Genomic DNA, 26417 nt, shown 5'->3' on the forward strand with positions numbered 1-26417 from the left:
TGTAGCACATGGTTGCTGACAAGGGGCTTATTTGTTAAGGCCCTAACAAAACAAGATACTGAGACACTGGTCTTTTACTGTAACCCCCAGAAAAACTAACTACAATAGGCCTTGGCTTTTTGCAGGCCATGACAGAAATTCCGTGGTTTAGGAGCTCAGGCACACCCTTATCAGTCCACAGGCAGAGCCGGCTTCAAACGTCCCCTTTTCAGGCCCAAGTGTGCTTCACCTCTATCCCAAATGAGGCCCCACACATCACATTAGACAAAAGACACCCAGAAAATAGCACTGGCAAAAGTACTTTATTTGGCAGTTTCAACCCAACATGTAGTGAAGAGTGCCCTGCCCTCCCTCACCGGCTCCCCGGAAACCACACCTTCCTGTCCCAAGACAGTTAACGGCAGCGCCTTGCTGCACGATAGGCAGCAGCCATGGCCTTGGCAGTTTCTGGCTCCATTTCCATGGAAGGGCGGAGAAGTATTGCCCAAACCCCACCACTGGCTCAGGTCCCAGGTAAACAGCAGCAGTCACGTCTGACCCTTTGTTTGCATGGTCACAAGCCCAACACTCATCCTGGCCCCAAGCTTTCCCAAGGTGACCCTGGGCCCCTCTCACCCCCTCTGGGGAGGCATGCAACAAGTAGAATCCTCACGTCTCTGGCAGGCGCAGGAGGGTTCCAGAAGTGGTGGAGACACTGTGCAAAACAAAGACACGACTGAAGCCAGACACGTAGGCCCAAGGTCTAGGGGGACTCAGAGCTCGGCCAGAGGGGACAGGAGCTGGGCCTCCCTAGTGAATGAAGCAAGAGTGCACCCCACCATGGTCGCTGCTCTGTCACCACCAGAGTTGGGGGCATGGCTCACCAGTCCACCAGCTGGGCCCCAATGAGGTCGTGCACGTGGTAGGCAAGGCCGAGTTGCACCGCGGCAGGTGGCCGCCGGCCCAGAAGCTCCGACAGGAGTAGCTCCCGGTACTTGGCCTTCCGCACCATGCCGAGGACAGCCTGACGCCCTGAAGGAGACATGGCACAGGAGTGGGGAAAGGTGAGGCCTGCAGGCCAGAGCCATCAAAGTGTTTTTGAGGGGCTGGGGCCTTGAGATGCAGTCAGGATACCTTTAACAAAATACTTAATGAATCTCCCAGCTCCGGGCACAGCTAGCCACCAACTCCCAGCATCTCGGACAGTGAGGACTCCGGCGTTCACCAGCTGCCTAAGTGGGGTGGGAAGCCAGGAGAAATGAGGCCTTGGCTCTGAGAATCCTCTTTCCTCCCTACCCGCCAATGTCTCCAGAAACATGGGCACGCAGAGGGGCTGGAGACGACGCCCACTCCCCCCACCTCCTCCGCTCGCTCACAGCAGGCTGCCAGAGCCAGCCCCTGCGATCCGTCAGCCTACCTGACTGCCCTCCCCCACTCCTTCTTTTCCTGCTACTATTACTTGTTCACTAAAACTGCTCTCCAAAGCCCTCCCTGACCACATGCCCTGACACAAGCTCAGTCCCACCCCCAGGGAAGAAATAGGGGTCTTTCTCCTGTGCTCCTGCCAGTGCCTAACACTTCACCAGGGCGTCTCCCATATTTTACTGAAAAGAAGTTCATCAAGCGCTTTCACACACACCGTGGGTTACGAAGTACAGCCTGAGCCAGACACAGCCCCTGGACTGGGATTTTGATTTAGCTCCTGCCTAGTGAGTGGTGTTCTTTTGAACGTGAGTGCTTTAGGGGCATGACAGCTCCCAACATTCTCTATTCTCTTGGTCTCTGTAACATTGGGTTAGCTACCCAGATCTCCTGAATTTTAATCCAGGGCTCTTTCCAAGGCCCCAGGTAAGACAGGCCTCCTCTCTTGGGGGAGGCATACAGATTTAGGTCATTTTACTAAAAAGATGAGTCAGCCTTCTTGGCAGGTTCAGCAAAAGGAAAAGGACAAGGCTACATGGCAGGGAGGCAAGGAGGTGCCGGTGCCTATCTGGTTGGTCCCCCAAGTCTCACGTGATCTCTGTGTCCCTGAAGCCAAAGGTCTGTGTCATCTGGTCCTGCTGGAAGCTAAGGTCCCCACAGGCCGGAAGCACTGAAGACAGAAACTTCTGCACTGCCCCAGCATAGGATCGGCCATCACAGGCCTTGAGGACCTGGAACCAGAGGTGAGAGATGAGGTCGGGCCCCTCCTGCCTCCAGCAACCTCTTTCCCCAGGACAACATGTCTCTGCTCATGGGAGGCAGACTCCCTCCTTTTTAGGTCCTTCCAGCTCTCATGCTTTTCTTCCTCCTCCTCCTCTCCCCTCCCCCATATTACTACTTACCAGAGCCCTGTGCCCTCTGTGAGATGTGGGGCAGAGGAGTTGTCTCTTTTCTTTTGATTTCCTTTCCCCAATTTCCCTGCCTGCCCCTCGCCCCCAACACACAGTAACACGCACTCTGGTCCTGTAGTCCTCAGTGAAGATGATCCCATGGGCATCCAAGTCGAAGCCCAGCTGGATGACTCTGATCTCCCCCTGTTCTTGAAGTGCCTTCTGTCCACAGAAAGACGAGAGTAAAAAGAAGGGTGTCAGGGTGAGATGCTCGGCTACACTCTGGGCACTTTGGGGCAGGGAGATTTTATTTGCCAGCATTGGGGAGTTTTTCTCTAAGTAAAGGAAAAACTGTGGGAAAAGAATCAGGTGGATCACCAAATAGTCTTTTCCAATTAGTCACCCACCCACCCATCTCATCTGTGGTCTGTCAAACAATCAATGTACATTTTCTAAGACCAATCATATGCCAGACACTAAGATAAAATAGTGATTAAGACACGGGCCCTACTCTGAAGGAATTTTGGGTAGGGGAAGGTAGAAGCATATTGGATAAAATATTTAAAACAAATAAAAATCAACCTGGGCCCTGTTTCCAGGAATACATAAAGAATGAACCCACCTGCTGAAAATTAATTAAAATGCTGAATAAAATATTATTTAAAAAATGTTAAGCATTAAAGAGCTCATAAAATAACAAGGAATTACCAGACTAATATAAAATCTAAGTGAACACAGAATTCATACAAGTAATTGGGACATGGAGGACATTTGATGATTTAGGAAAACCTGTCCAGCAGCCAAAAATAACTGGGCACACAAGGAAACAAATTCAAAAGAAACAGACAATAGAAATAGACCCCAAAAGAGATGTTTTCATGGAATTATCAAAAACAGACTATTAAAAAAAAACTATATAATACTAAAATAAATAAAAGTCATGAAAGAAAATTTCAGCAGGAAATTCTAAAAACTGACATAATGGATTTGAAAAAATCCAAGCAGAAATTCTAGAACTGAAAAATTAGGCAAGTGCAATTAAGAACCTGGTGTATGGCATGGGCCAGTGAAGCGACATCCTCCACAACTAGACTGAAGAACAAAAGGACAGCAACTTGTCTGTTCCCCTCCCCCAATTCCCCAATAAAATCTTAAAAAAAAAAAAAAGAACTTGGTGTATGGGTTTAATGAATTAAGGCACAGCTAAATAAAAAGCTACTAATCTGTAAGACAGATAAAAAAAAAAAGATTAACCGGAATAAAGACAGTTAAAAAGACTGAAAATGCAAACAAGAGGCTAAGAGACTTAAAAAGAGAAGGTCCAATGTATGTTTAACTGGAGTCCCAGGAGGAATGAAGAGATAAGGTAGGGGGACTATTTAAAGAGACAATAACAAATCCACAGTCACTGATATATATTAATCCAATTTTCATTAACTCATAGAACAGAAAAAATAATCTGTGAAAAAAGAGAAGACTTCAATAATAACTCATTACTAATAAGTTAATATCTGAATAATGCATATTCTTTTCAAATATACATAGAATATTTAGCAAAACTGGCCACATAGCACAAAGCAAGTCTCAAAAAGTTTCAAATGACTGAAATTATATTGTATATGTTCTCTGGCCACAATATCATTTATGCCAGAAATCAGTAACAAGGTAACAAGAAAATGTTTAGAAATTAAGACATACATCTCTAATTAACCCAATGAATCAAAGAAAAAAATAAAAAAGGAAATTAGAAGATATTTTGAAATGAAATGATAATGAAAATATATACCAAAACTTGGGAGATAGACAGATAAATTTCAATACTAGCAGAAAGTTAACAGGCTGACATGCATCTATTAGAAGATGAGAGGGGGTCAACTATATGGTGATGGAAGGAGAACTGACTCTTGGTGGTGAACACACAATGTGATATGCAGATGATGTATTACAGAATTGTACACTTGAAACCTGTGTAATTTTACTAACCATGTCACCCCAATAAATTTTAATTAAAAAGAAAAAAGAAGAGAGGATTAAAATTAATAATAATAAAAAAAAGTAAAATAAACCCAACAGTAGAGGGGAACAGATTAACAGAAACAGAAAACATGTACACAACAGAGCCACAGTGCTAAACATTAATTCTTTGAAAGGCTATTAACATTGATAAGCTACTGGTGAGACTATCCAAAAAGTTAAGGAGAAACCTAGAAAAAGCACAGATAACCAATATGAAGACTGCAAAAAAGGTCATCACTACAAATTCTACAAATGATAAAATGAGATTGTAAACTTTATACTACTGAATTTGAAAATTTAGATGAAATCAACAAATTCCTAGAAAAATACAATTTCTTCCATGAGAATGGACAAAATAGGGTGATAAGATTCAGGAAACAGAAATCTATAAAAATGAATTAAGTATAGCTACATGCAACTTGGAAGAATCTCAAAAATATTCATCTAATGAAACAAGATATAAATACAGAGTATGATTTTGTTAATATCAAGTTCAAAAAATGGGTAAAAGTAAGCTGTGTTATTTATGGATAAACACATACAAGTAGATAGCATAAAGAAAACCAAAAGAATGATTATAATACCAGTCACATAGTAGTTACCTCCCAGGGACACAAGGCATTTTGATCCAAGAGAGATGTATGTGGTATGGTGGCCATGTTCTACAGTCTGACTTGGGTGGTAGTTAAGTGGGTATTTGCTTTGTAAACATTCTTTAAATTGTGTGTGTACATGTTTATACTTTCTTTTGTGCCAATTTTCAAAGTTTTGTTTTTGTTTTTATTTAGGCTAACACCAGTAGATTAAAAACAACAAATACTGTATGAGGAGTGGTTCCACCTGACTTGTTTCCTCACGAGACTGGAGCCGGTCTCCATCTTCCTATTCTTCCCTCTTCTTCCTGACAGGTTGCTGTATTAACCTTCTACCTGCTAAACCCAATGGATAGATTTGGGATATTTTTCTTGACCTCTTCACAGACCACTACCCTCAATCATGAGTTCTAACATCTCCAACTACTCCACCTTCTTGAAAATTTCTTTCACAATAGGATTCTTCCTGGGTTCCCCCTAACTCTGGCAGTTCCTTCACAGACTCCTTTTCCTTTCCTTTCCTCTTACATTGTGGATTCTTATGGCACATTAAGAATCACTTGGAGGGCCGGCCGAGTGACTCAGCTGGCTAAGAGCTCGCTTGGGAGCACCAGCTCTGAGCAGCAGGGCTGCGGTTCGGATCCCACATCGAGGGCCAGTGACGCTCGCCCTCTACAGCTAAGATGATGAACAACAGCTCGACCTGGAGCTGGGCTGCTGTGAGTCGCCGGTGGCGGCGTAGGCTGCAGAAGGGCTGCAGTGGGCTGCTGTGAGCTACCTGAGTGGCTGGCAGCCAGTGTGAGTGGCCGGCAACAGGTGTGAGCTACCTGGAGCAGCTGTGAGCGGCCAACCAACGACCAGCGACCGATTGCCTCACCCGGGAAGAGCACAATGATCATACTAACATGGGCCAGTGAAGCGACGTCCGTCACAACTAGACTGAAGAACAAAACAGCAATTTGTCTACCTGTCTGTTCCCCTCCCCCCAATTCCCCAATAAAATCTTAAAAAAAAAAAAAAGAATGACTTGGAGGGCCGGCCGAGTGGCTCAGTTGGTTAAGAGCTCACTCAAGAGTGCGAGCTCTGAGCAACAGCGGTTCGAGTCCCAGCCCAAGCTGAGCAGCTGCCAACAGATGGCAGGATGGCTCAGCTAAAAAAAACAAAAACAAAACAATCACTTGGAGTAGTTAAAAAATGTAGGTTCCCAGGTCCTAACCCAAGAGATCTTCAGTCATTAACCTGAATGAGTCCCACGAATGTGTATTTTTAAAGAAGCTGCCCAGGTAATTCTGATACTGGCAGAACTCAGGACATACTCTGAGAAACACTGCCTTAAATGTTGGTATCTCCCAGCTGTGGATTTGGCCCTATTATCTTTAACTGTAAACCTGATGTCCTTAACATTGCGCCTCAGAGGATCTGTGAAACACCTTCACCCCAAAATTGTACATGTACCTTGTATATATATGGCATATATGCATTTTTTTCTGGAAAGAGAGCCATAGCTTTCATTATCTCCTAAAGTTTGTAAAAGTCAAAAATCACTCTTGCTACCCGGCCTCGCCCCACATCCACAGACTGAACCACTCCTCACATCTCGGTAACTTGCAGTTCTACATCCCTGACCCAGAATTCCCATCAAACCCTCATATCCAACTGTCTACTACACATCTGCCTTTGGATGCTCCACAAGCACCTTCAACTCAACTAGTACAAAATTAAACACATCATTTCTGCCCCCCAACAACTCGGTGTGCTCCTACTCTATTCACTCCACAAACCACTCAGTCTGTTCATCCGGAAAATCTGAGTTATCCTGGATTCCTGCCTCTTCCCACTTCCCACATCCCTCACCTTCACCAAGCCTCTCCCCGCTACTACACTGCCCTAATTTAGGCCTTCACCAGTTCTCAGTATCTTCCTAATTAATCGCCCTGCCTCATCTCACTACTTCCAAGCCACCCAACAAATCGTTTCTTCTCCTGTTTAACATACTCGACCAGCTCACCGCCTTCAGTGTAAAACGGAAACGTTGATGCACAAGGCCTGTTGTAATCTGACGTCTGCCTGCGTTCCCAGTGCTGTAGGCTCCAACCATGCCCAATGACTCAGTTTCCCCCAAGCTTCGCTCTTCCACCACCATGATTTGGCATGCTCCCTGCTGCCTTGAGGGTCTTTTAACAGGTCTGTAGCACTCTCCGTGGCACCGCAGTGCCTGGCCCAGAAAGACCTAACGCTTGCTGAATGGCAGAATGGCTGACGGACCGACTGAGGGTCTAAGTGCTGCTTGGGTCCGTGGCTCCGACGCCCCTCACCAGCTGTCGGTCAGCTGCCGTCCGGTCGGGCACAAGGCTGTACACCTGGCTCCTGAGCGCGATGGGCGGCAGCGTGTCTTCGAACAGGCCTCGCGGGAACAGCCGCACCAGTTCCGCGACTGCCGCGCGCGCCGACCCTGGGCGGAGACACCTGGTCACTGGGGTGGGAGGGGCGGACAACTAAGGGGGCGCCGTTCTCCCAATATCTAGGGTGACGGGAGGCGAGGCCACTCGGACTGGGGTCTGGAGCCTCGCCCCGGGGTTGCCATGGTTACCTGCCTCGCCCCTCAAAGGATCTGCCTCTGCATGCCCTAGTTCCCGCCGCCTCTTCAGTCCCAAGGTCTCCGGGACCAGGCGCTGCCTCTTCCGGCTCATGTCCCGCGAACTTGGGGGGCCCGGGAAGGGGTAGGTGTTGAGGAAGAGATCACGAAAAGAGGCTTCCGGCGCGAAGCAGTGACGTCTCGGAGACCAGTCAGCTCAGTGTAATTTGGACGACGCGGTGACGAAAGTGGCGTCCACTCGTCCTCTCTCGGACCCTGGCTGGGAGGGGCGGCGCCGATGTGGATCACAGCTCCTCCCGGGCCGGCTGAGGCCCCGCGGCCAATGCTGTTCGTCTGCCTTCCCTCGAGGAGTTCTCACGGCCCGCCTGGCCGTGCCGCGGGGCGCTGAGGGCTGCGTTGCGATCAAGCCCCAGGTGCAGAGCGCAACCCTCCCCCGCCCCCCCCCACGCCACCCCACGCCCCCAAGGGGTTTGCCTGCCACTGTCGCTGAATGATTGCGTCATCGAGAGCAGAAAACCACTTTTGCATCCCTCTTCGACTTCTGGTGTACGTGTCGTGACGTCATAGCTCTGCGGAGGTGGAAGTAAAGGTTGACAGGCTTAGAGGTACCCAGATCCTTGATCTGAGCCCAAACACCCTTCACCGCCTTGGGAAAATCGGGGAGCGGAGGGAATCAAGGGGAGAGGTTGTGGGTGCACCTGGCCATGGTTCTGTTTGCGGGGCTGGGGCCTGCGTGTTTCAAGGCCATCCCGAGGCTTTCTTAGTTCTGACCCTGGGTCCCCCTTCTCCAGGCCTCCTCTATAAAAGGGGAACTTTCCCCCACCTCTCAGGACCTCATGGAGCCCAGAGGGACCAAGAGAGGAGCTGGGAAGATAGAAGTAGCTGAGCCTCGGAATAAACTGTCCCACCCACCATCCTCACTGCCCACAGACGCTGTCCTCTACTCTGGGCCCTTTCCTTTTTACCGGCGCCCTTCCCAACTGGGCTACTTCTCCCTGGACGCCGAACGCCAGTACCATGGAGATGCCCGAGCTTTGCGCTACTACAGCCCACCCCCAACCAACGGTCAGGGCCCCAACTTTGACCTCAGAGATGGATACCCCAATCGATACCAGCCCCGGGATGAGGAGGTCCGAGAGGGCCTTGACCACCTGCTGCGCTGGCTCCTGGAGCACCGAGGCCAGCTGGAGGGGTGAGCAGAGCAGAGCACACGAGATGGAGAGACTTGCACCTGTCCCTTAAAATTAGGAGAGCCAAAGCTGGAGGGCGTTCAGTCCTTAGAAGGAGCTTGGGCTGTTCTTTGGGGAAGCCATCTGAGCTGATGCTTGTTGTCAGACCTTCAGCCTCTAACTCCTCCCTCTCAGGGGTCCAGGCTGGCTGGCAGGGGCCATAGTAACGTGGCGGGGGCACCTGACAAAACTGCTGACTACACCGTACGAGCAGCAGGACGGCTGGCAGCTGGCGGCCTCCCGGTTCCAGGGGACACTGTACCTGAGTGAGGTAGAAACGCTGGCTGCTCGGGCTCAGAGGCTCGCCCGGCCACCCCTCCTTCGGGAGCTTACGTACATGGGGTACAAGTTCGAGCAGTACATGTGTGCAGGTGAGAGTTGCCCCTGCTCTGTAGCGCCCTCCCCCTTCCCCGGAGGCAGAACCGCTACCCCTGCTGCTGCTTCTCTCCTTGTGCAGACAAACCTGGAGGCTCCCCGGACCCCTCCGGGGAGGTTAATACCAACGTGGCCTTCTGCTCTGTGCTACGCAGCCGCCTGGGAAACCACCCTCTGCTCTTCGCAGGGGAGGTAGACTGCACAGACCCCCAGGCTGCATCCCCACAGCCCCCCACCTGTTATGTGGAGCTCAAGACCTCCAAGGAGATGCACAGCCCTGGCCAATGGAGGAGCTTCTACAGGTTTGGGGGGAGGGACAGGGTGACAGCCTAGAACTGACAGCTGGGAAAGGGATTTGGGGGAAGAGGAGGAGGCTGGAGAGTGGAAGTAGGGTCCCACTGACACTGACGCCTCGCCTTTCCTGACAGACACAAGCTCCTGAAGTGGTGGGCTCAGTCGTTCCTCCCGGGAGTCCCAAATGTTGTCGCTGGCTTCCGTACCCCGGAGGGTTTCGTCTGTTCCCTCAAGACCTTTCCCACCATGCAGATGTTTGAACATGTCAGGGTAAGGCAATGGTGTCACAGCACCCACTACCCGCCACACCAAGACCACAGGTCCGTTGTCCAGGGCTGCAGCTACACCTTCCTTGTCTCCTACCCTCACCCTCACTCGTCGCTGCCTTCTCCTCTGCCCTCTCCAGAATGACCGTGACGGCTGGAACCCCTCCGTATGCATGAACTTCTGTGCCGCTTTCCTTAGCTTTGCCCAGAATACAGTTGTCCAGGATGACCCCAGGTGAGGCATTCAGCTCTGCCCCCTCCCCTCTGGGTCCCAAAAGATCAGCCTCCAGCCCTCAACTAGTGACTCCATCTTCCCCTCAGGCTTGTCCACCTCTTCTCCTGGGAGCCTGGCAGCCCAGTCACAGTGTCTGTACACCGAGATGCACCCCATGCCTTCCTGCCCACGTGGTATGTGGAAGCCATGACCCAGGATCTCCTATCACCCCCCAAGACACCCTCCCCAAAGAACTGATGCTGCAGTGGGGGCTAGTCCTATCTCCGTGCATAGATAAAGGTCTATTTCTGTGTAGTTCTCTTTGCTGTGTCTTTTGAGCTGAATCAAACCTGCCCAGCATCTCAAGTACTCACAGGTGGCTTGCTGTTTTATTACTACATTTTTACATGGGGTCATTCACTGAGTATAGAGGCTGGCTGCAAAGACGATGTCCCTCCGTAGCAGGGTAGCAGCCGTTTCCATCTTGGCGCCTAGCACAGGCTCACCCACCAGGCGGGCCGCCCCCCGCAGCGAGCGACACATCTCCGCCAGGCGCTGGATGCAGCGGACCACCAGGCCCTCGGGGGTCCCCGAGAGCCCCGCCAACTCAGAGAAGGGCTGTGGGGGAAGCAGGGTGGGAACCGAATTTGATAAGCCTAGGCAGCCTCTCCCCAACCAGCCATCTGCAAAACCCCAAACCCCAGTTACTCACCATGCCCCGGGCCCACTCATACACCACCTCAACCAGACCAAAATTCAGCTCCCCTACAAATTCCTCCACGGTCTGATTCAGGCCACAAGCTTCCTGGATCTCACCAATCCGCTTGGCCACAGCCTGGACACGTTCCACTCCCTGCAGATGGGGAAGGAGAGGTTAAGACCCGCTTTCCTGCTCTAGGACGGGGGAGGCTCAGATCAAGGAAGAAGCCATTCCAGCACTTACAAGGCTGGAGAGGTCACTTGGAAAAACCTGGGGGTGGGGATTGGGAATGCTGCAGCCAGGAGAGGGAGAGAAGGGTGGAGGTGTCCCATACCTGTTTGAGGGTGCTTGGGAGCTGCTCCCCAGGGTCCCCGGGGCTCTGGAAGACCAGGCCAGAGAGCAGGGCCGCAATCTCCTCTGGCTGCAGGGCACTCAGAGCATTGTCGAACAGGAGCTCAGTGAGGAGCAACTCGTGGCTGCTCATGGCACAAGCCACCCGCCCCGCCAGCTTCACCGTGCCTGCCTCGTCCACGTAACCTAGGGTTCGGAGCACCTGGAAGAAAGGTTGTGGGTACTGGGAGCCTATGTCCTCTCCCTCATTAGTCCCGTCCCTCGCACTCGCTGTTCCCACCTCGACTCGCTGGTGGTACTCAGGGAGCAGCAGCAGCGACTGATCCGACAGCAGGAAACGCAGCCGCTCCATCTCCTTCTGTATCTGCATTCGCTCCCGCAGCTTCAGGTACTGCAGGAGCCACGGGCAGAGCCTGTTAGCTATCCCCTCGCCCTCAGCAAGGGGGCCTGAGGACCAGGGCTGACATGGGGGTGGACAGCCTACAGGGGACCAGAAGAAAACCCATCCTACAGCGTGGGACTGGCATCCAGGGCCCTACCTGGACAGGGAAACGGGGGCTATGCACGCACTGAGCCCCCCGGATCAGCTCCTCCAGCTTCCGGGCCCGAAGCCCCCCCTCAACCACCGACACATCCTTGAGCTTCAAATCGTTGACAGGGTCAAGGGTAGGGGGTCCTGCCGGGTAGGCCTGCGCCAGACGCAACAGTTCCTGGACAGCAGTGGTCACGGCGGCAATGGGTGGGTCCTTCCTGAGGAAGGAGCAGGTCTTAAGACTTCTCTTCCATAGGAGCCCCTCAGGCTGGGGGAGCCTCCCTGACCACACCTCCCTACTCCCCATTACGCGATCCCTCCCCAGGAAAAGGGCCTCCCTAGTAAGTCTGACTTGAATTTTGGTTGCTGCTTCTTGCTGAAGTCTTCCAAGATCTTCTCCCCATTCACCCGGAGCACTTTGGTGGTGATGGCAGCCACGTCTCCTGGCTGGAGCTTGGCCACAGTGTGGTCACAGGGCCCTGTGACAAGGGGAGAGCAGGGTCAGACCACGCTGTGAACCTAGGTGTCCGGCTTGCACTGCTATCGGGAACCTGGACCTCTGCCCCACTCTCACCTTCAGGCAGGAACAGCTTGAATCCCACAAGGTCATCCGGGTAGGGCACATCTGAGGAGGCCAACCCCCTCTCCTGTGGGTCCTCACACATGGGTTTATCGCACAAGACCAACGTTGTGAATACTCTGCTAGCGGAGTTCGAGGAGACCTAGGGGAGTTGGGGAGGCCAGGACAGGGCGATGTGAGGGGTGGACAGCAAAGGCAGGGACCAGGGCCCCACCCTCAGGCAGGGACCATGGAGCAGCCAGGCAGACCCCACCATATAGACTGGCAACCAAGTCAAGCAATCAGAGCAGACCGTGGGGCGGGGGTGGGGATCGTGGGGGCACAAAAGACAAGGTAGGCATGAAGTGGTGGCGATGGGAAGGATAGGAGGGCACGAGGGGAAAGAGAGCACTGGTGAGTGTAAGCTGCCCCCACCAAGTAGGGGAGACAGAGAGGGCTCGCTCCTCCCTCCCCCCTCTGGGGCCCAAATTCCCCTTGCTGTCACCTGCAGGATCACACCCAGTGCGTTGTGATACTCCTGATTCTGCACGACCACCACCCTTCCAGTGGCGAGGGATTTCAGCCCGTTCACAGACTCCACGACGAGTCGCTGAAGAGTGGGGATATACACAAAGGGGATAAGGGACAAAGGGTCATATGGACACTGGGATTAGGTTAAGGAGCACCCAGAGTGTCACATTCTCTTCCTTCCCGCCTCCATTTCCCTCGCCCCCCAACACTCATACCCACTCGCTCACCTGGATCAGGCTCCGGATCTCTGTCAGTTCTTCCGCCCACCTGTAATACTCGGGTAGGTCAGCAAGTTGGTCAGTCATGTCAGGCTCCTTCAAGGCCTCCAGCTTCTTGGTCAGCTCAGCCAGAGCCTGTTCGTGGGCCTGGACAGAAGGGGGAGTAGGTGCAAAACGAGAGTCTCCAGGCTCTGTCTGCCACGCCCCCACCTTCGCCCCAACTGTCTAGCTGCCCACCTCTTCCCGGCCTGGCTTCCCTTTGTCCAGCATCCTGCCTGGTATACTGGTCCCCCCAACCCCTCACCTCGCTGTCCTTGCGGGATGGAAACTCGGAGAAGCTCCTCTTCATCATGTCCTCCACCCTGAGGGCATCCACCCGCAGCAGGTTGAGGATCATGGTGTACGTGAGGCGGAACTGAGACTGCAGCTGGGACGGCTTCCCCTGGGCAGGGTGACAGAAGTCAGTGACATCAGGGTGAGACCTGCTGCTCCCCAGCCAGCCCTCTGGGGACTGGCTCTACCCCCAGCAGAGCTAGTCCCAGCTACACAACCACAGGACCCTAGACAAACAGCTTGCTCGCAAAATACAGGAGGGAAATTAAGTTAACAGACTCTCAATGGTCCTATCTATTGTAGCTCTGTATTCACAGTGGAAAAGACTAGAGGAGATGAGATCCAGTCTCATCCCTAGGTCTGCTCACTCCTACCTTGGATTCTCCCAGGCAAAAGAAAAAAAAGCAGAAAGAAAGGAGAGGGGAAGAGGGTTGGGAGAGAGGGTGCAGCAGGTCCCCAGAGCTGGGTGGGACCCTTCCAGCTCAGCCTCATGCGGCCCAGCTTACCATCATCATACGGTGCAGGTCCGCCATCTCGGGCACGCGGCCCTTGCAGAGCAGGATGACAGTGCCTGTGGGGTCCAGGCCCCTCCGGCCCGCCCGGCCTGCCATCTGCACATACTCCCCAGGGAGCAAGTCCCGGAAGGTGGAGCCGTCGTGCTTCCGCATAGAGTCAAACACTACGGTTCGGGCTGGCATATTTACACCCATGGCGAAGGTCTCTGTGGCAAACAAAACCTGGGATGGGGAAGAGAGGGTCATCAAAGGGCTACATACAGGTGCCTGCCTTACTCTGCAGCTAAGGTTAAGTAGTCTCCTGGCACGTCCCAAATGCTTAACCCACAGGATCCCATTAACTCTCCGGGCAAATCTATAGAGTAGGAACTACCATTTTCCTCATTTTATTTATTTAGCTACCTGTTTCTTTCCTTGTACCCCCATATCCCACTCCCATCCTCCTACTGTCAGTCATCCCAATGTTTTTAATAAGTGTCTTTTTGTGTGCATATGTTCCGGCACACAATGTTTTCTTTTATGCACGTGTAATTTACAATTCACATTGAAGGCAGTGATACATCTCCTGCCGTTTTCTCACTTCTTTTCCTCCACATAGAGTTTCCAACATCCATCCATGTTAACGTGGTTATACCTAATCCTTTGCTTCCAACTGCGGCAGGACACTCTGGGTGCATGCCCTACAGTTAACCTGCTTGCCCAGTGAAGGACACCTCAGTACCACCTGCCACAAGACGATAGCCAACAAAGGAAGAGCAGACATGTTCCCTCACGGACCAGAGTGAGACCTTCTTAGTGGTTTATATTCAGGAAAGGGATTCGGGGTCAGAGAGTATGTTATACTTATTTTTGCCTAAAAGGTGCCAGGGTGCACTCCAGACTGGCCACACCTATATGAGGGTTCCTCTAATCCTATACAGGCAGACCTCGCTTCATTCACTTCGTAGGTACTGCATTCTCATCAACATCAAGGCAAGACCCTTCACCAGCAAAAAGATTATAACTCTCTGAAAGCTCAGATGTTAGCATTGTTTAGCAGCAATAAAGTATTTTTTAATTAAAGTGTGTACATTGTTTTTAGACATAATGCTATTGCACACTTAATAGACTATGGTATAGTGTGAACATAACTTTTATATGCACTGGGAAACCAAAAACTCATGATTTGCTTTATTGCGATACTCACTTTACTGTGGTGGTCTGGCCCTGAACCCACAGTACCTCCGAGGTCTGCCTGTATGTAGTCTCCTTCGTCTTTGGCAACACTTGGCATTAGCCAGTTTCCTAAGTTTTACCAGTCTAATAACTATAGAGTCCTATCTCGTGAGTTTTCAATTTGCATTTTTCTGATGACGACTTATATGCTTGCTACCTTTTCGGATTTCTCGTCTGAAGACTAACTGTTCACATCTGGCACAGCCCCATTTTAAGATGTGAAACCTGAAGTTCAGGGAGATTAGGCAATCTGCCCAAGGCCCCACAGTGGAGCGTGGTGGGCAGCGTGCGTACCTTGACCAAGCCACGGCTGAAGAGCATCTCCACAATCTCCTTGAGGATGGGCAGGACGCCACTGTGGTGCACGCCCAGGCCTCGGTGCAGGAGCTCTGACGTGTGCAGCACCTGCGGGGAGCAAAGACCATGATAGGGGGGAGGGGTCGTGGAGCACTCCGTCCCCACCAGTCTCCAAGAACCCCTCCATGCCTGGGGCAGCTGGCGGTCAGAGCCGCGGAGGCGAGCAAGGCAGCGCTGCAGGAAGAGGTGAATCTCACTCTTCTCTGAACTTGTGGTGAGATCAAGGGAGGTGAGGCCTGAGGCCTGCTCATCACAGCGGCCCCGGGAGAAGGTGAACACCACCACAGGCAGCTGTGCACGGGTGCGGAGGGAGGCCAGGAGGGACAGGTACACATTGCGGTCCTGGAGAGGGGGGCGCAAAGGGGCAGAGGTTGACTTCCTGAGACAGGGAGGCCAAAGTGGGGGCAGGTAAAGAAGTGCCAAGTCGGACAGTGCTCAAAGCTCAAGTCCAAACCCCGGGGGGATCAGGGAAGAAAGGACAAGAAGGAACAGGTGGTGATAGGTACAAAGCCTACCGGTTCTCACCTGTGCAGGCCCCCCCTGATGCGTGGGCTGCTTGGCCCCAAAGGTCTGGGCGTGTTTACTCATCCTTTCCTTCTTGGCCTCCACAGCTGCATAGTACCTGGAGACACAGAGTTGTGGCCATCACAGTCACACCCAGCCAGTCCCAGCCCTGATTCCCCATCTCCGGCTTACCCCTTTGTGTGGAAGGTGCCTCGAGAGTCCAGCAGCAGGAAGAGCTCACCCTGGGTCTTGGGGCTGTTCCCCGTGAAGAGATAATGCTCCAGGGGGACGGGGCGAGCGACAGTGCTGATCACATAGATCTGGCGACGCTTCAGTCGTCTGAGTGGGAAGGAGAACACAGTACATGGCGGGGGAGTGGGGAGGAGCAGCCCACATCCCACCACCTTCCCCCCTTCTGGCCTCACCCAGCCTTTTCTGGAAGCCAGATTGGGAGGCTGTCCCCGTCATCGTATCTCTCAACATGCAAAGTGGTCTGGGCCCAAGTGAGCCATGTTCCCCAGCCCCGCCCTCCTCCTCCCACCCCCAAGGCCTAACTACTCCCCCTGCTGTGGCAGTCCAGGCCCCCACCCCAACCAAGGACTACTACAGCTGCCTTCACCCAAGCACCCAGGACACACGTCTCACCCAATCCAGTCAGCAAATTCAAGGGCGTTGGGGACGGTGGCACTCAGAAGAATGATGGAGACGTGGTCAGGGAGCATGATGAGCACCTCCTCCCACACGACCCCACGCTGGGCACAGGGAGGGAACACGAGTCACGGGCAGCTCAGGGGGGGGAATAGGGAGCTGCTGAACCAGTCCCACGGGAAAGGATTACTGGGGCCTGGGGCCCCATGAACCCCACCGCCCTTACCTCAGCGTCATTGATATAGTGAACCTCATCAAAGATAACCCACTCCAGGTCCCGGATGACGTCCGAGCCACTGTACAGCATGGAGCTGGGGAGAAGAGACCGAAGGCTGACTCCCCAGTGGCTCCTATCTCCAATCTTAACTCAGCCACTCTCTCCAGAGCAGTCTCCCCTTCCTGGCCCCAAATCCACCTGTGCTAAATGCCCATCTCTCACCGAAGGATCTCTGTCGTCATGATGAGGCAGGAGGCCTCCGGGTGTAGCTGTATGTCCCCAGTGAGCAGCCCCACATCCCTGAATGTGTTTCGGAAGTCTCGGAACTTCTGGTTACTCAGAGCCTTGATGGGTGAAGTGTAGATGGTGCTGGGAAGAGGCGGGGAGGTTAGCCAGTCTCTCCACACAGACGCATGGTCAGCAGCTCCTCTCCACCCTGAGCCCTCCCAGCAGCATGCTGCAGGCTCAGGTGCCCTCTTTCTCCACCTGAACTGCCCTCATTCTCCTTCATGATGTGACCCCAGAAAACTTTTGTCTCCCAACCCCTCCCTAAACTAAATGTACGCAGGTCATCCTTCTAACCTCTCTCCCGCACCTTCTCATTTCTCTCTGGACCCCCGTCTCAGTTTCTCCCCCCAAACCTCCCATCTAAAAGATGAAGAAAAGATGTGGGGAAGATATAAGATTTAGAAAGGATGCAGGGGAAACAGGGATGGCTGGTGCAGGAGGAGGTCGGGGAAGGGACCCGTACCGCGTCATGTGCTTCTGGGCAAGGGCAATGGCGTATTCAGCTACAACTGTCTTCCCCGCGGACGTGTGAGCTGCCACAAAGACTGAGTCGTGCCGTTCCAAGTGCAGGATGGCCTGTTTCTGAAACACGTCAGGCTCAAATGCCCACTGTGGGACAGAGAAAAAGATGGAGGCTGAAGAATACAGACAGGCCTTCCTGCCTCTGGCTCACGGGGCATGCAGGGCAGTAGGGATAAGGCCAGGTGAGGCAAGGCTGGGACTGAGGTCCAAGACTGGCCTGGAAAGCATCTGGCTTCTGGTGAGAAGAGGCTGGGAGGTGGGGGAGCATGTGAGGACTGGGCCACATTACCTGGAAGGCTGGCTGGGGGATGAGGCGATAGAAGTCACCAACAGGGGAGGTGACATCCACAGGAATAGCCCACTGCTCCTGAGGTAGGGGTTTGGGGAGTTCGGTGGGGGATATAGCTGTGGATGCTTCCTGAAAAAGTCGGGGGTAGGAATGATGAAGATATAGCCAAGAAAGCTTTCCATTACCACTCCTCCCAAAAGATGCTCCAATCTTCCTCTTAGACCCAACCAAGCCAGCCCACCCTCCCAGTGGCAAGGCCTCGTCTTTCCTGCCTCGACTGCCCAGAAGCACCAACCTTCAACACTAGGTCCTCCAAGCTGCTTGTTCGGGCCAAGGGAGCACTGCAAGGAGAGGCTGGAACAGCGTCCCCTCTGGTACCTCCTGGCTGTCCCACTGCCCCCCTCTCATCCTCATCGCCCCCTCCCAAATCCAGGGGTTCCAGCAGACGGCTGAGGCTGAGCAACCCAGGAGCTGGAACTGAGTGATCTGAGGAGAAAGGCAAAAAAGGGAGACCTGGTCAGGTCCATCTCTGTCCTGTCGGAGAAGGGCACCACTTCTCCCATGCCCCCACTCAAAACTCACCCTTTGGTGCAAAGTCTACGCCTTTCTTGAAGCCAGGTGGAATAGTCAAAAGCTCTGGAGACCAGGGACAGAGAGAGAATTGGGGCCACTGCATACTATTATACAAGCTGTACATTACATAAACCTAAAGGATGCCATTCGCAGAATAGACGTTGTAGCTGGAGACATTTGTTGTAATAATTTTCCAAAAATGACAAAGAAGTTGTTATGGAAGGGGTACATTTTCCTAATTTGCTCAAAGGCATGGAGCAGCCCACTGATAGGCCTGGGCCCCTCATCCTCAGGATCCAGACTTGGAGCCCTGCCTCCCAAGGGTCCATCCTGGCACCACCTCACCTTTCTCAAAGTCTATCTCCTCCTCAGCCTCCTCCCGAGTGCTCAGATCTGTTATGGTGGGCTCGTCCATTCCACCTGGGGAGAGGTTGGACAAATAAGGATTCATGGGGGTGATACGGGAGCTCTTCCTTGGAGACTGAGGGCTCCCTCCCCTACCATTTCATTTCCACAAGAGTCAAGAGTCACCTGGCCAGAAAGGGTACTGTGTTGGATTCCCCCATAGGGACTGCGAAACAGGCCCTGGTGGCCGGCGAAGAGACAAGGAGGTCGTGGCCGACAGGTCTGTATTCTCCAGCAGGACCTGCGGTAAGAGATTAGAGCCCCGTTCAGGTGGAGCTTACCTCGGACCTGCCTTTCCCCAGCTCTGCTTCGTGTGGTCCCTGATGTCTTACCTCCTTGTAGCCCAGGATCTGGCCTGTGGTTGGGTGTCTTTGGGCTTGTAGATCGGAGGGGACTGGGGCTCCCAGTACAGCCAGGAGAGACCAGGGATCCATCTTCCTCTGCCATTTTCTGGAGAGAAGGAAGTAATTTTCAGGTCTTCTTTCTCCTGTGTCTCAGCTTCTTTCACAGACCCATCTCTCTAGTCCTGGCCCCTGCAGACCCCTCACCGCGCTGAGTGCTCCACACCATGCAGAGGCAGCCAGGCTGGTGATGACAGAAACAACTGCTCTGCTTCTTGCTGCAAATCTGGGGCACAGGGAGGGAGGCCGTGGGGAAGCTGGAACAAGAGCAAGATGAGAGCAAGTGATGGGGTTTGTGTTGAGATCAGAAATGGCAGATGTCCCAGACAGACTAGGACAATCAAGGTGAAGCAACATTTTCCAAAGGTTGTCATGTTTCACAGGACAAACGGCCTGCTACTGAATTACCAGAGGCGCTGATTAATAATACAGACTTGGGATTTCAGAATCTGGGGCTGGACCTAGGAATATGTATTTTTAAAAAGCTCCCCCACTATTCATGAGGCACACTGAAAGTTGAGAGTCACTAGCTTTAGGAAAAGAGATCCCAGACCTAAAGATGAAGAGTCTTTATCTTCAAAGGCTAGCATCTCAGCCACCAACAAGTGCTTGGAGACAGAAAGGGATTGCCATGAGAAAAGACACATTCAAAAGAGCAGTTCTCTGAGGTAAGGTACCCCAGCGCTCCCGGCTGATCCTCACATGGGCTCTGACCCACAGAAGGCCCACAAGGCTGGAGTCTGTCCTGCACCAGTCCAGGCCCGAATGACACGTATCCAGAGAGAGAAGGGCGGGTCATGCTAGACCCTACTGCAAGGAAGAGATTTTAAGCTCAATGCGGGTCAAAGATTCGGGTCAAAAGTCACTCACGGTGCTTTCTGGAGCCCCACGCACATTCAGGAGCTCCCAGCGCCCGGTGCATCCCAGCTCCACAGCCCGAAGGGGCAGGTCCAGGGGGTCTGGGGGAGGTAGTGCTACAGAAGAAAGGTCAGAGGTCAGAAGTCAAGGGTCAATCTCTATTTCTTCGTTCCACCCCCTCCCCCTCACCGAGTCGCTCCGTCTCCAGCATCTAGGAACCACAGCAGAGGCCAGGCAGCCTAAAATAAAAGTTCAGCAAGGAGCTATGGGATAAGCTCCTCCCCGAAACGGGCGGAAGTGGAGGCGACTTCCGGTACACACCCCGCCGGGGGTGTGAACGAGTGCTATCGAGGGGCGGCCCTGAATTGGTGGAAGGTCGGGCGGAAGTAACTGCACCTCGGGCCACCTTGGTTACCGCGTTCTCCGCCCCTCGCTACGTCATCGCTCTGAGCCGGTGATCCGCTGCCCGCGCGGGCGCTGCGGGAGAACGCGGGTCCAGGTTGCCGCCCCCTCAGGTAAGGCTTTCTCCTTCTTACCTTTCGCCTGTTTTTTCCGAGCTCCTTCTCTCTTCTTCCCTTTTCAGTTGCTCTGAGAGCGCTGCGCGGGTTCCAGTGCCTCCTCTGCGGTTCTGAACTCCCGGTTGCCATACCCCAGTGGGAGTTGCGGCGGGGGGGAGGAGGGTCTCGTGCCATTGTCTTGGCAACAGAGGGGTATTTCTCTTCGGGCCACGTGGGGCCCCAAGGCGCTGGTGTCCGTGATTTCTAGAGAGGAGCGAATGCTGGTTGACCCCGACGAGCGGGGGCTTGGACGGCATTCTTGCTTAAACAGGCGGTAGGGAGAGGCAACACACAGGAGTAGGCAGGCCTGAAAGGGTGGGGTTGGGTACAGGGGACGGCGTGTGAACCTGGGCCGTGACAGTGGAGAAAGATGTCTTGGGCCCTGCCCCTGAACCAGGAGCCACCATGTTGGTGATACCCCCCGGACTGAGCGAGGAGGAGGAGGCTCTGCAGAAGAAATTCAACAAACTGAAGAAAAAGGTGAGGGAGTGTGTGTGGGCATGGCCCAACCTTTCACACTCTGAGACCACCTGGGGTGAGTGTGAGGGGATGGAGGGTTCTTCTGGCTCATAGCCGGACACTGTTACCTCAGTGTAGCTTCAGAGGTGGGCTTTTCCCAAGTCTTGTGTACCTTCTCTCTTTTCTATTCTCTCTGCCATGGAGTTGTTCTCCTTCCCCATGGCTTTTAGTACCCCCTAAAAGCTGGTCATTCCCGTTTGGTTTTTTCCAGTTCCATCTGGTGTCTTACTGATAACCTTCAGATATCCGATATTAAAGCTATTAGCTTCCTATTTAGACTAATTAATCTAGTTCCTCTTCTTGATTTTCCAAGTAAGGACTGAGCACATTCAGTTCTCCCAGGTGTTTAGAATCTAAATCTCATCTCAGACTTCTCTATTTGCATAGCCAAATGTTTGCCAAGTCTTCTTAATTCTTCGTTGGAAGTTACTTCTCCCATTTATGTTTTCCTGTGTATTCCGTAGATCAGATCTTTGCTGATGCTCACCTAGACTGTTGTAATGGTCTCTCAACGAGTTTCTTAGTGTTGTTTTTTTTATCAGACTTTCTCACTCCTATTAAAACTAGTCCACTGAAAACACAAGACTCTGTCCCTCTTTTTCTCAAAACCTTTAAGTGGTTTCACATTGTCTATAGAACAAAACCTTAAGTTGGCATCCCTTTTTAGTAAAATAGAACTATTCACTAGTTCCAAAACATGCATCCCCAAAGCCTTCTTATCTCTGTATTTTTGCCAGTTTTCTTTGTCTAAAATGCCTTTTTTTTTTCTCAGTGTCTATTGTGCAGATTCTACCCAGGGTCCAGTTTAATAACCATTTGGCATCAGAAAATCTTACTTTCTCTCAACTGCAAGCAGCCTGCATCTCTTATAATCATTCTTCACAATTCAGTCTAGCCACTTTATTTCTCAGATTGTAAGCTTCTCAAGGGGAGGAGCTACATCTCATACAAAGTAATGAATGGCAAGTTCTTATTAAATATACAGATGAAGCCTCCAAAAAGGCATATGGGCTTATATTTACTTGCAGCTTATAACCTGGGGCTCTGATTCACGATTGAATTTCTTGTCTTCAACTTCAAAAATGTGATACTCTGGAAAACCTCTGGATACCATGGGTTTGGATAGCTTAGGTATCAGTGGCACTGTAGGTCATCTGGGACCAAGTATAAGAGGCAGGACTGCCTCAATGAACTACTCCAGGGGCACCATCTGCGCCGTTTTCTCTGAGAGCGGTATCCCCTGGAGTGATGCACCCAGAGACCTCGGGGGAAGACCTGGCTGGGGACTGGCCCTCACCAACTCCTCTCTTCTCATTCTCATTCCCAGAAAAAGGCATTGCTGGCTCTGAAGAAGCAAAGTAGCAGCAACACCGCCAGCCAAGGTGGTGTCAAACGCTGTGAGTGACAGGAGAAATGGGGATAGGCTGTGAGTGGGGGACACGAGACTGACCTCTCTCCCAGCCTGGCCGACATAATGCCTCTTTCCCTCACCACTCCAGCCCTGTCAGAGCAGCCTGTGGTGGACACAGCCACTGCAACAGAGCAGGCAAAGCAGCTGGTGAAGTCAGGAGCCATCAGTGCCATCAAGGCTGAGACCAAGAACTCGGGCTTCAAACGTTCTCGAACCCTAGAGGGGAAGTTAAAGGTAAGCACAATCAGATTGTTCAGGGGACCGTTGACTTCAGAAGGCATCCCCCCAAATGGAGGTGGTTTAGGGAAAAAGTGATGCCTGTCAATCACGGGCAAATTGCTCTAGCATTCTGAGCTTCAGTTTGCTTATCTGAAAAATGAAGAAAATGGATGACCTCTAAATTCTCTATCCTCACATTCTGTGGCTCTAATCTGAATATTTGACCTCTTAGATTGTGTTGTTCTAAGGAGTTGAACAGGCTGAAATGTCATCAGGTTCAAGAAATGTTTACATAAACTAAATAAGGGTTTATTAGGGTCATTTATTTAAAAACCCCACATAGGGCCGGCCGAGTGGATCAGTTGGTTAAGAACTCACTCAAGAGTTTGAGCTCTGAGCAACAGCGGTTCGATTCCCAGCCTGAGTTGAGCAGCCGCTGAGCTGCCAACAGGTAGCAGGATGGCTCAACTTATAAAAAATAAAATAAAAAAAAGTAAAAACCCCACATAGTCAAATGAGAGACGTACTAAGGAATTAAAAGAAAAAGAACGATAGACCAGAGGAAGCCGAGAACAGGGTGAGGGAAGAGGAACGCCCTCTGACCCGTGGTCAGTCAGCCTCCTCCCCTACACTGAGGTAGGTCTCTATCTCCTTCCCAGGATCCTGCGAAGGGGCCAGTCCCCACTTTCCAGCCGTTCCAGAGGAGCATATCGGCTGACGATGATCTGCAGGAGGTAATGGTCCCAATTCTCTGTCCCTGAGGGCCTGGGAATTGAGGAAGATGAGCGACCTACATGCCAGCAATCAGGAATCATCTTAACTGAAACTTTGTCTCTTTTTCAGTCGTCCAGACGTCCTCAAAGGAAATCGCTGTATGAGAGGTTAGCAGGTTGGAGATAGGACTGGGTCCCAGCAGGGGGTTGGTGTGTGTGTGGGGGTGGGGGGTGGTGATTGCCTGTTTCTTTGGGTGGTCTGGGGCTGCAGAGGGAGGGAGTGTTCGAGTCTTCTCAGGGTCTGGGAAGACGAGCTGAAGGCCACTTTTGATCCTCACTGCCTGCCTCCCCCTAGCTTTGTATCTTCTAGTGATCGGCTTCGGGAACTGGGGCCAGATGGGGATGAGGTTGAGGGCCCAGGAGCTGGTGATGGGCCCCCTCGAAGCTTTGACTGGAGCTATGAAGAACGTGGTGGCACCCGCTCCTCAGCCTCCCCTCCCCGAAGCCGGGACCGCAGTCGTGAGCGGAACCGGGACAGAGACAGAGATCGGGAACGGGATCGAGACAGAGATCGAGAACGGGACAGAGATCGAGACCAGGAGCGGGACAGAGATCGAGACCGGGACCGGGATCGAGACCGGGACCGGGATCGAGACCGAGAGGGCCCTTTCCGCAGTGAGTGAGCTTGGCTGGTATGGCAAGTGACCTCAGATAGGATTTAGAAGGCTCCTACTAAAGTGGACTCTTAAAGTGGAGGGTGAGACAGACTATGTTTTGTGATCCCATAGGATCAGACTCATTCCCTGAACGCCGGGCCCCGCGCAAGGGGAACACTCTCTATGTGTATGGAGAAGACATGACACCCACCCTCCTCCGTGGGGCCTTCTCTCCCTTCGGAAACATCATTGACCTCTCCATGGACCCACCCAGAAAGTAAGGATGACACTGGGGCAAGATGATAAGTCCCCGGAAGACATGGGGTGTGAGACCTGGGGGAGGAAGCCAACATATCTCCTGCGTCCTATCAGCACTGGGTTTGGATGGGTCCAGAAGAGCCTATAAGCCCTCTACTGACCCTGTTTTCTCTCATCCCAGCTGTGCCTTCGTCACCTATGAAAAGATGGAGTCGGCAGATCAAGCCGTTGCTGAGGTTGGGACTTACCAGATGTCTTCCTATCCCTCCTGCCATCCTCACATTTTCTCTTTAAAATACTGGGAGCCAGGAGGAAATCATTTCCTCTTGACAGAGAAAGTCTTTCCTCATTCATACAGGAAACCTTACATTCTCAGATTCTTGCTCAGTCTACTCCTAGGATGGCAGCTCATGGAAATCCTCCTTCGGTTTGTCTGTAATGTTCCCCCAATCCTCTGCCTCCTCCCCTCTTCTGCTCCAGCTCAACGGGACCCAGGTGGAGTCCGTGCAGCTCAAAGTCAGCATTGCCCGCAAGCAGCCCATGCTAGACGCCGCCACTGGCAAGTCCGTGTGGGGCTCCCTCGGTAAGACCAGGGTTCTTCCTCCCTCGTCCCTGTCCCCGCCCTGTCCCCCTGCCTGTCCCTGGCTTCCCTACAGGTGATACATGTCTAGATTTGTGTGGAGGCTGTGGGAAAGGGAAGGAGAATGGTCAGGCCATCTGTCAGTGGGAAGTAGGCGGCAAAGGAGAGAAATGGATTGAAAAGGACGCCCAGTAACTGGAACAGGGAAGGAAGTGGAAGCGTGTCAGGCTCGTGAGGAAAATGCGCATGTCATGTGACCTTCATTTTGGGAGGAAGTGTAGTTGGTTTTATAAAAGAAGCATTTGGAATAGGGGTCTAGAACCCAGGTGTGACATGAGCCATGAAAACACAGGTCAGTCATCTGGGTCCCAAGGTCACTGCAGACTGGTAAGAGTCATCAGTGGAGGCTGAATCTGGAGAAAAATGACCCAGGACTGGGCTTGGGGAATATTGAGGGACTATGATGGGAAGCAGGGCTGCGTTCCTCGTGCCACACATGTCCCAGCCCCCCTGACATGTTAGCCAGCAAAGGAGACAGCAGGAGGGGTCAGAGGGCTGAAGACAGCACCGGGGGCCTGAGCCCCTGAAACCAAAGGCCACCAGCTTTCAGAAGGAGGGTATGATGGGCAGTGTCGGGGTACAGAGATCCTAGAGAGGGAGCTGGTGTGGCAGGATTCCCTGCAGCCCCAGCGTGGCAGGGATGGAATCCCTGGAGATGGGGTGAAGATAGACACTGGGTATAGGGAGGAGAGGGGAAGGGAAAGGAAAGCCTGAGGCTCTAGGGGAATGCTCAGGGCCAGAGGCGCCCGCATGAGTTCTTCTGATGGGGCGGGCAGCGTTTCTCAGTGTGAATATCCATTTTACCTGAAATAGATTTTCCTGGCAAAGGAGTGAGCAGAACAAGGGGTTCAGAGCAAGAGTGGCCTTCCAGATAAAAGTCAGGAATCAGAAAAGACCAGTTTGTCAACAAAGAGCTACAGAGATTTCCTAATTTTTAATTTTTGGTGTACTAACTAAAAATAGCAAGTTAGCACCATTCACATGTCTCGGCAATAACATTTGGAGTTTTTCTAAGAATAAAACATTTGTTGCAGTATCTGCATGTGCCTAGGTAACAGCAGACCGGTCACTCCTTGCTGCAGTGATGCATGGCAGCCACTGGCCTAAGGGGGCTAATGAGAGACAGACCACCCTGGCCACCAGGGGGCAGTATGGACACTGCTTCCAAAAGCCAGCTGCTGGGAGCACGGTAGTTAGACTGTAGGCCTGGAGTCGTCTTGCCAGTGCCCTCCTACAGGCACTGACTAACCCTTTCCTCCCTCCTTAGCTGTCCAGAACAGCCCTAAGGGTTGCCACCGGGACAAGAGGACCCAGATTGTCTACAGTGACGACGTCTACAAGGAAAACCTTGTGGATGGCTTCTAGGAAGTGGAGCTGGATTCCGTGTGCCTCACCTGCCCCAACGCTGGTCTCAGTAAACCACTGAGGTGGAAGCTCACACATCTCCCTCAGCCTCTGGTTTTTCAGCACGGCTGTTAGATTTGACCTCATTTGTAACAACATGGCTAGAGCACATTCCCTATGCCCTCACCCCAAAAGGATCTTGAACACAGG

The 26417-nt window shown here is 52.4% G+C and overlaps 4 protein-coding genes across 8 annotated transcripts; 2 read left to right on the plus strand and 2 right to left on the minus strand.

Moving 5' to 3' along the window:
* Nucleotides 1-283: 283 nt before the first annotated feature.
* Nucleotides 284-7690, minus strand: WHR1 (winged helix repair factor 1). 3 transcript variants are annotated; one of them, XM_019626642.1, is made up of 7 exons: nucleotides 7491-7690; nucleotides 7216-7352; nucleotides 2418-2513; nucleotides 1993-2132; nucleotides 1114-1211; nucleotides 864-1011; nucleotides 284-694 (listed from the first exon to the last, which is right to left on the minus strand). In XM_019626642.1, the coding sequence occupies exons 1-7, from the start codon at nucleotides 7588-7590 to the stop codon at nucleotides 649-651; spliced, it is 765 nt and encodes a 254-aa protein (XP_019482187.1). In that variant the 5' UTR covers nucleotides 7591-7690; the 3' UTR covers nucleotides 284-648. The 3 variants fall into 3 exon arrangements, with proteins under 3 accessions (XP_019482187.1, XP_019482186.1, XP_019482188.1); XM_019626641.1 differs by having other exon boundaries at nucleotides 7216-7373; XM_019626643.1 differs by lacking the exons at nucleotides 7216-7352; nucleotides 7491-7690 and adding an exon at nucleotides 6909-7159.
* Nucleotide 7691: 1 nt separating this feature from the next.
* On the plus strand, nucleotides 7692-10189 carry DXO (decapping exoribonuclease). Of its 2 annotated transcripts, none has more exons than XM_019626637.1 (7): nucleotides 7692-8101; nucleotides 8288-8688; nucleotides 8861-9096; nucleotides 9183-9402; nucleotides 9529-9664; nucleotides 9801-9895; nucleotides 9982-10189. In XM_019626637.1, exons 2-7 carry the CDS (start codon nucleotides 8333-8335, stop codon nucleotides 10130-10132), a joined length of 1194 nt encoding a protein of 397 aa, XP_019482182.1. In that variant the 5' UTR covers nucleotides 7692-8101; nucleotides 8288-8332; the 3' UTR covers nucleotides 10133-10189. The 2 variants fall into 2 exon arrangements, with proteins under 2 accessions (XP_019482182.1, XP_019482183.1); XM_019626638.1 differs by having other exon boundaries at nucleotides 8327-8688.
* A 47-nt stretch (nucleotides 10190-10236) lies between these two features.
* Nucleotides 10237-20764, minus strand: SKIC2 (SKI2 subunit of superkiller complex). Its single transcript, XM_019626632.1, has 28 exons — nucleotides 20080-20764; nucleotides 19903-20006; nucleotides 19180-19289; nucleotides 18964-19081; nucleotides 18758-18872; nucleotides 18572-18646; nucleotides 18236-18289; nucleotides 17949-18139; nucleotides 17654-17782; nucleotides 17306-17451; nucleotides 16777-16923; nucleotides 16564-16648; nucleotides 16335-16441; nucleotides 15882-16028; nucleotides 15711-15807; nucleotides 15315-15527; nucleotides 15123-15233; nucleotides 13605-13835; nucleotides 13070-13207; nucleotides 12775-12912; nucleotides 12522-12626; nucleotides 12032-12179; nucleotides 11810-11936; nucleotides 11465-11675; nucleotides 11206-11316; nucleotides 10909-11127; nucleotides 10587-10727; nucleotides 10237-10492 (listed from the first exon to the last, which is right to left on the minus strand). The coding sequence occupies exons 1-28, from the start codon at nucleotides 20099-20101 to the stop codon at nucleotides 10292-10294; spliced, it is 3741 nt and encodes a 1246-aa protein (XP_019482177.1). The 5' UTR covers nucleotides 20102-20764; the 3' UTR covers nucleotides 10237-10291.
* On the plus strand, nucleotides 20323-26416 carry NELFE (negative elongation factor complex member E). Of its 2 annotated transcripts, none has more exons than XM_019626639.1 (11): nucleotides 20323-20405; nucleotides 20845-20927; nucleotides 22294-22363; nucleotides 22466-22611; nucleotides 23256-23330; nucleotides 23440-23477; nucleotides 23665-23984; nucleotides 24098-24242; nucleotides 24405-24459; nucleotides 24704-24806; nucleotides 26131-26415. In XM_019626639.1, the coding sequence occupies exons 2-11, from the start codon at nucleotides 20853-20855 to the stop codon at nucleotides 26226-26228; spliced, it is 1125 nt and encodes a 374-aa protein (XP_019482184.1). In that variant the 5' UTR covers nucleotides 20323-20405; nucleotides 20845-20852; the 3' UTR covers nucleotides 26229-26415. The 2 variants fall into 2 exon arrangements, with proteins under 2 accessions (XP_019482184.1, XP_019482185.1); XM_019626640.1 differs by having other exon boundaries at nucleotides 20327-20405; nucleotides 20779-20927; nucleotides 26131-26416.
* Nucleotide 26417: the final 1 nt, after the last annotated feature.

Source organism: Hipposideros armiger, unplaced genomic scaffold, assembly GCF_001890085.2.
Source record: "Hipposideros armiger isolate ML-2016 unplaced genomic scaffold, ASM189008v1 scaffold_687, whole genome shotgun sequence".
NCBI classification, from domain to species: domain Eukaryota; kingdom Metazoa; phylum Chordata; class Mammalia; order Chiroptera; family Hipposideridae; genus Hipposideros; species Hipposideros armiger.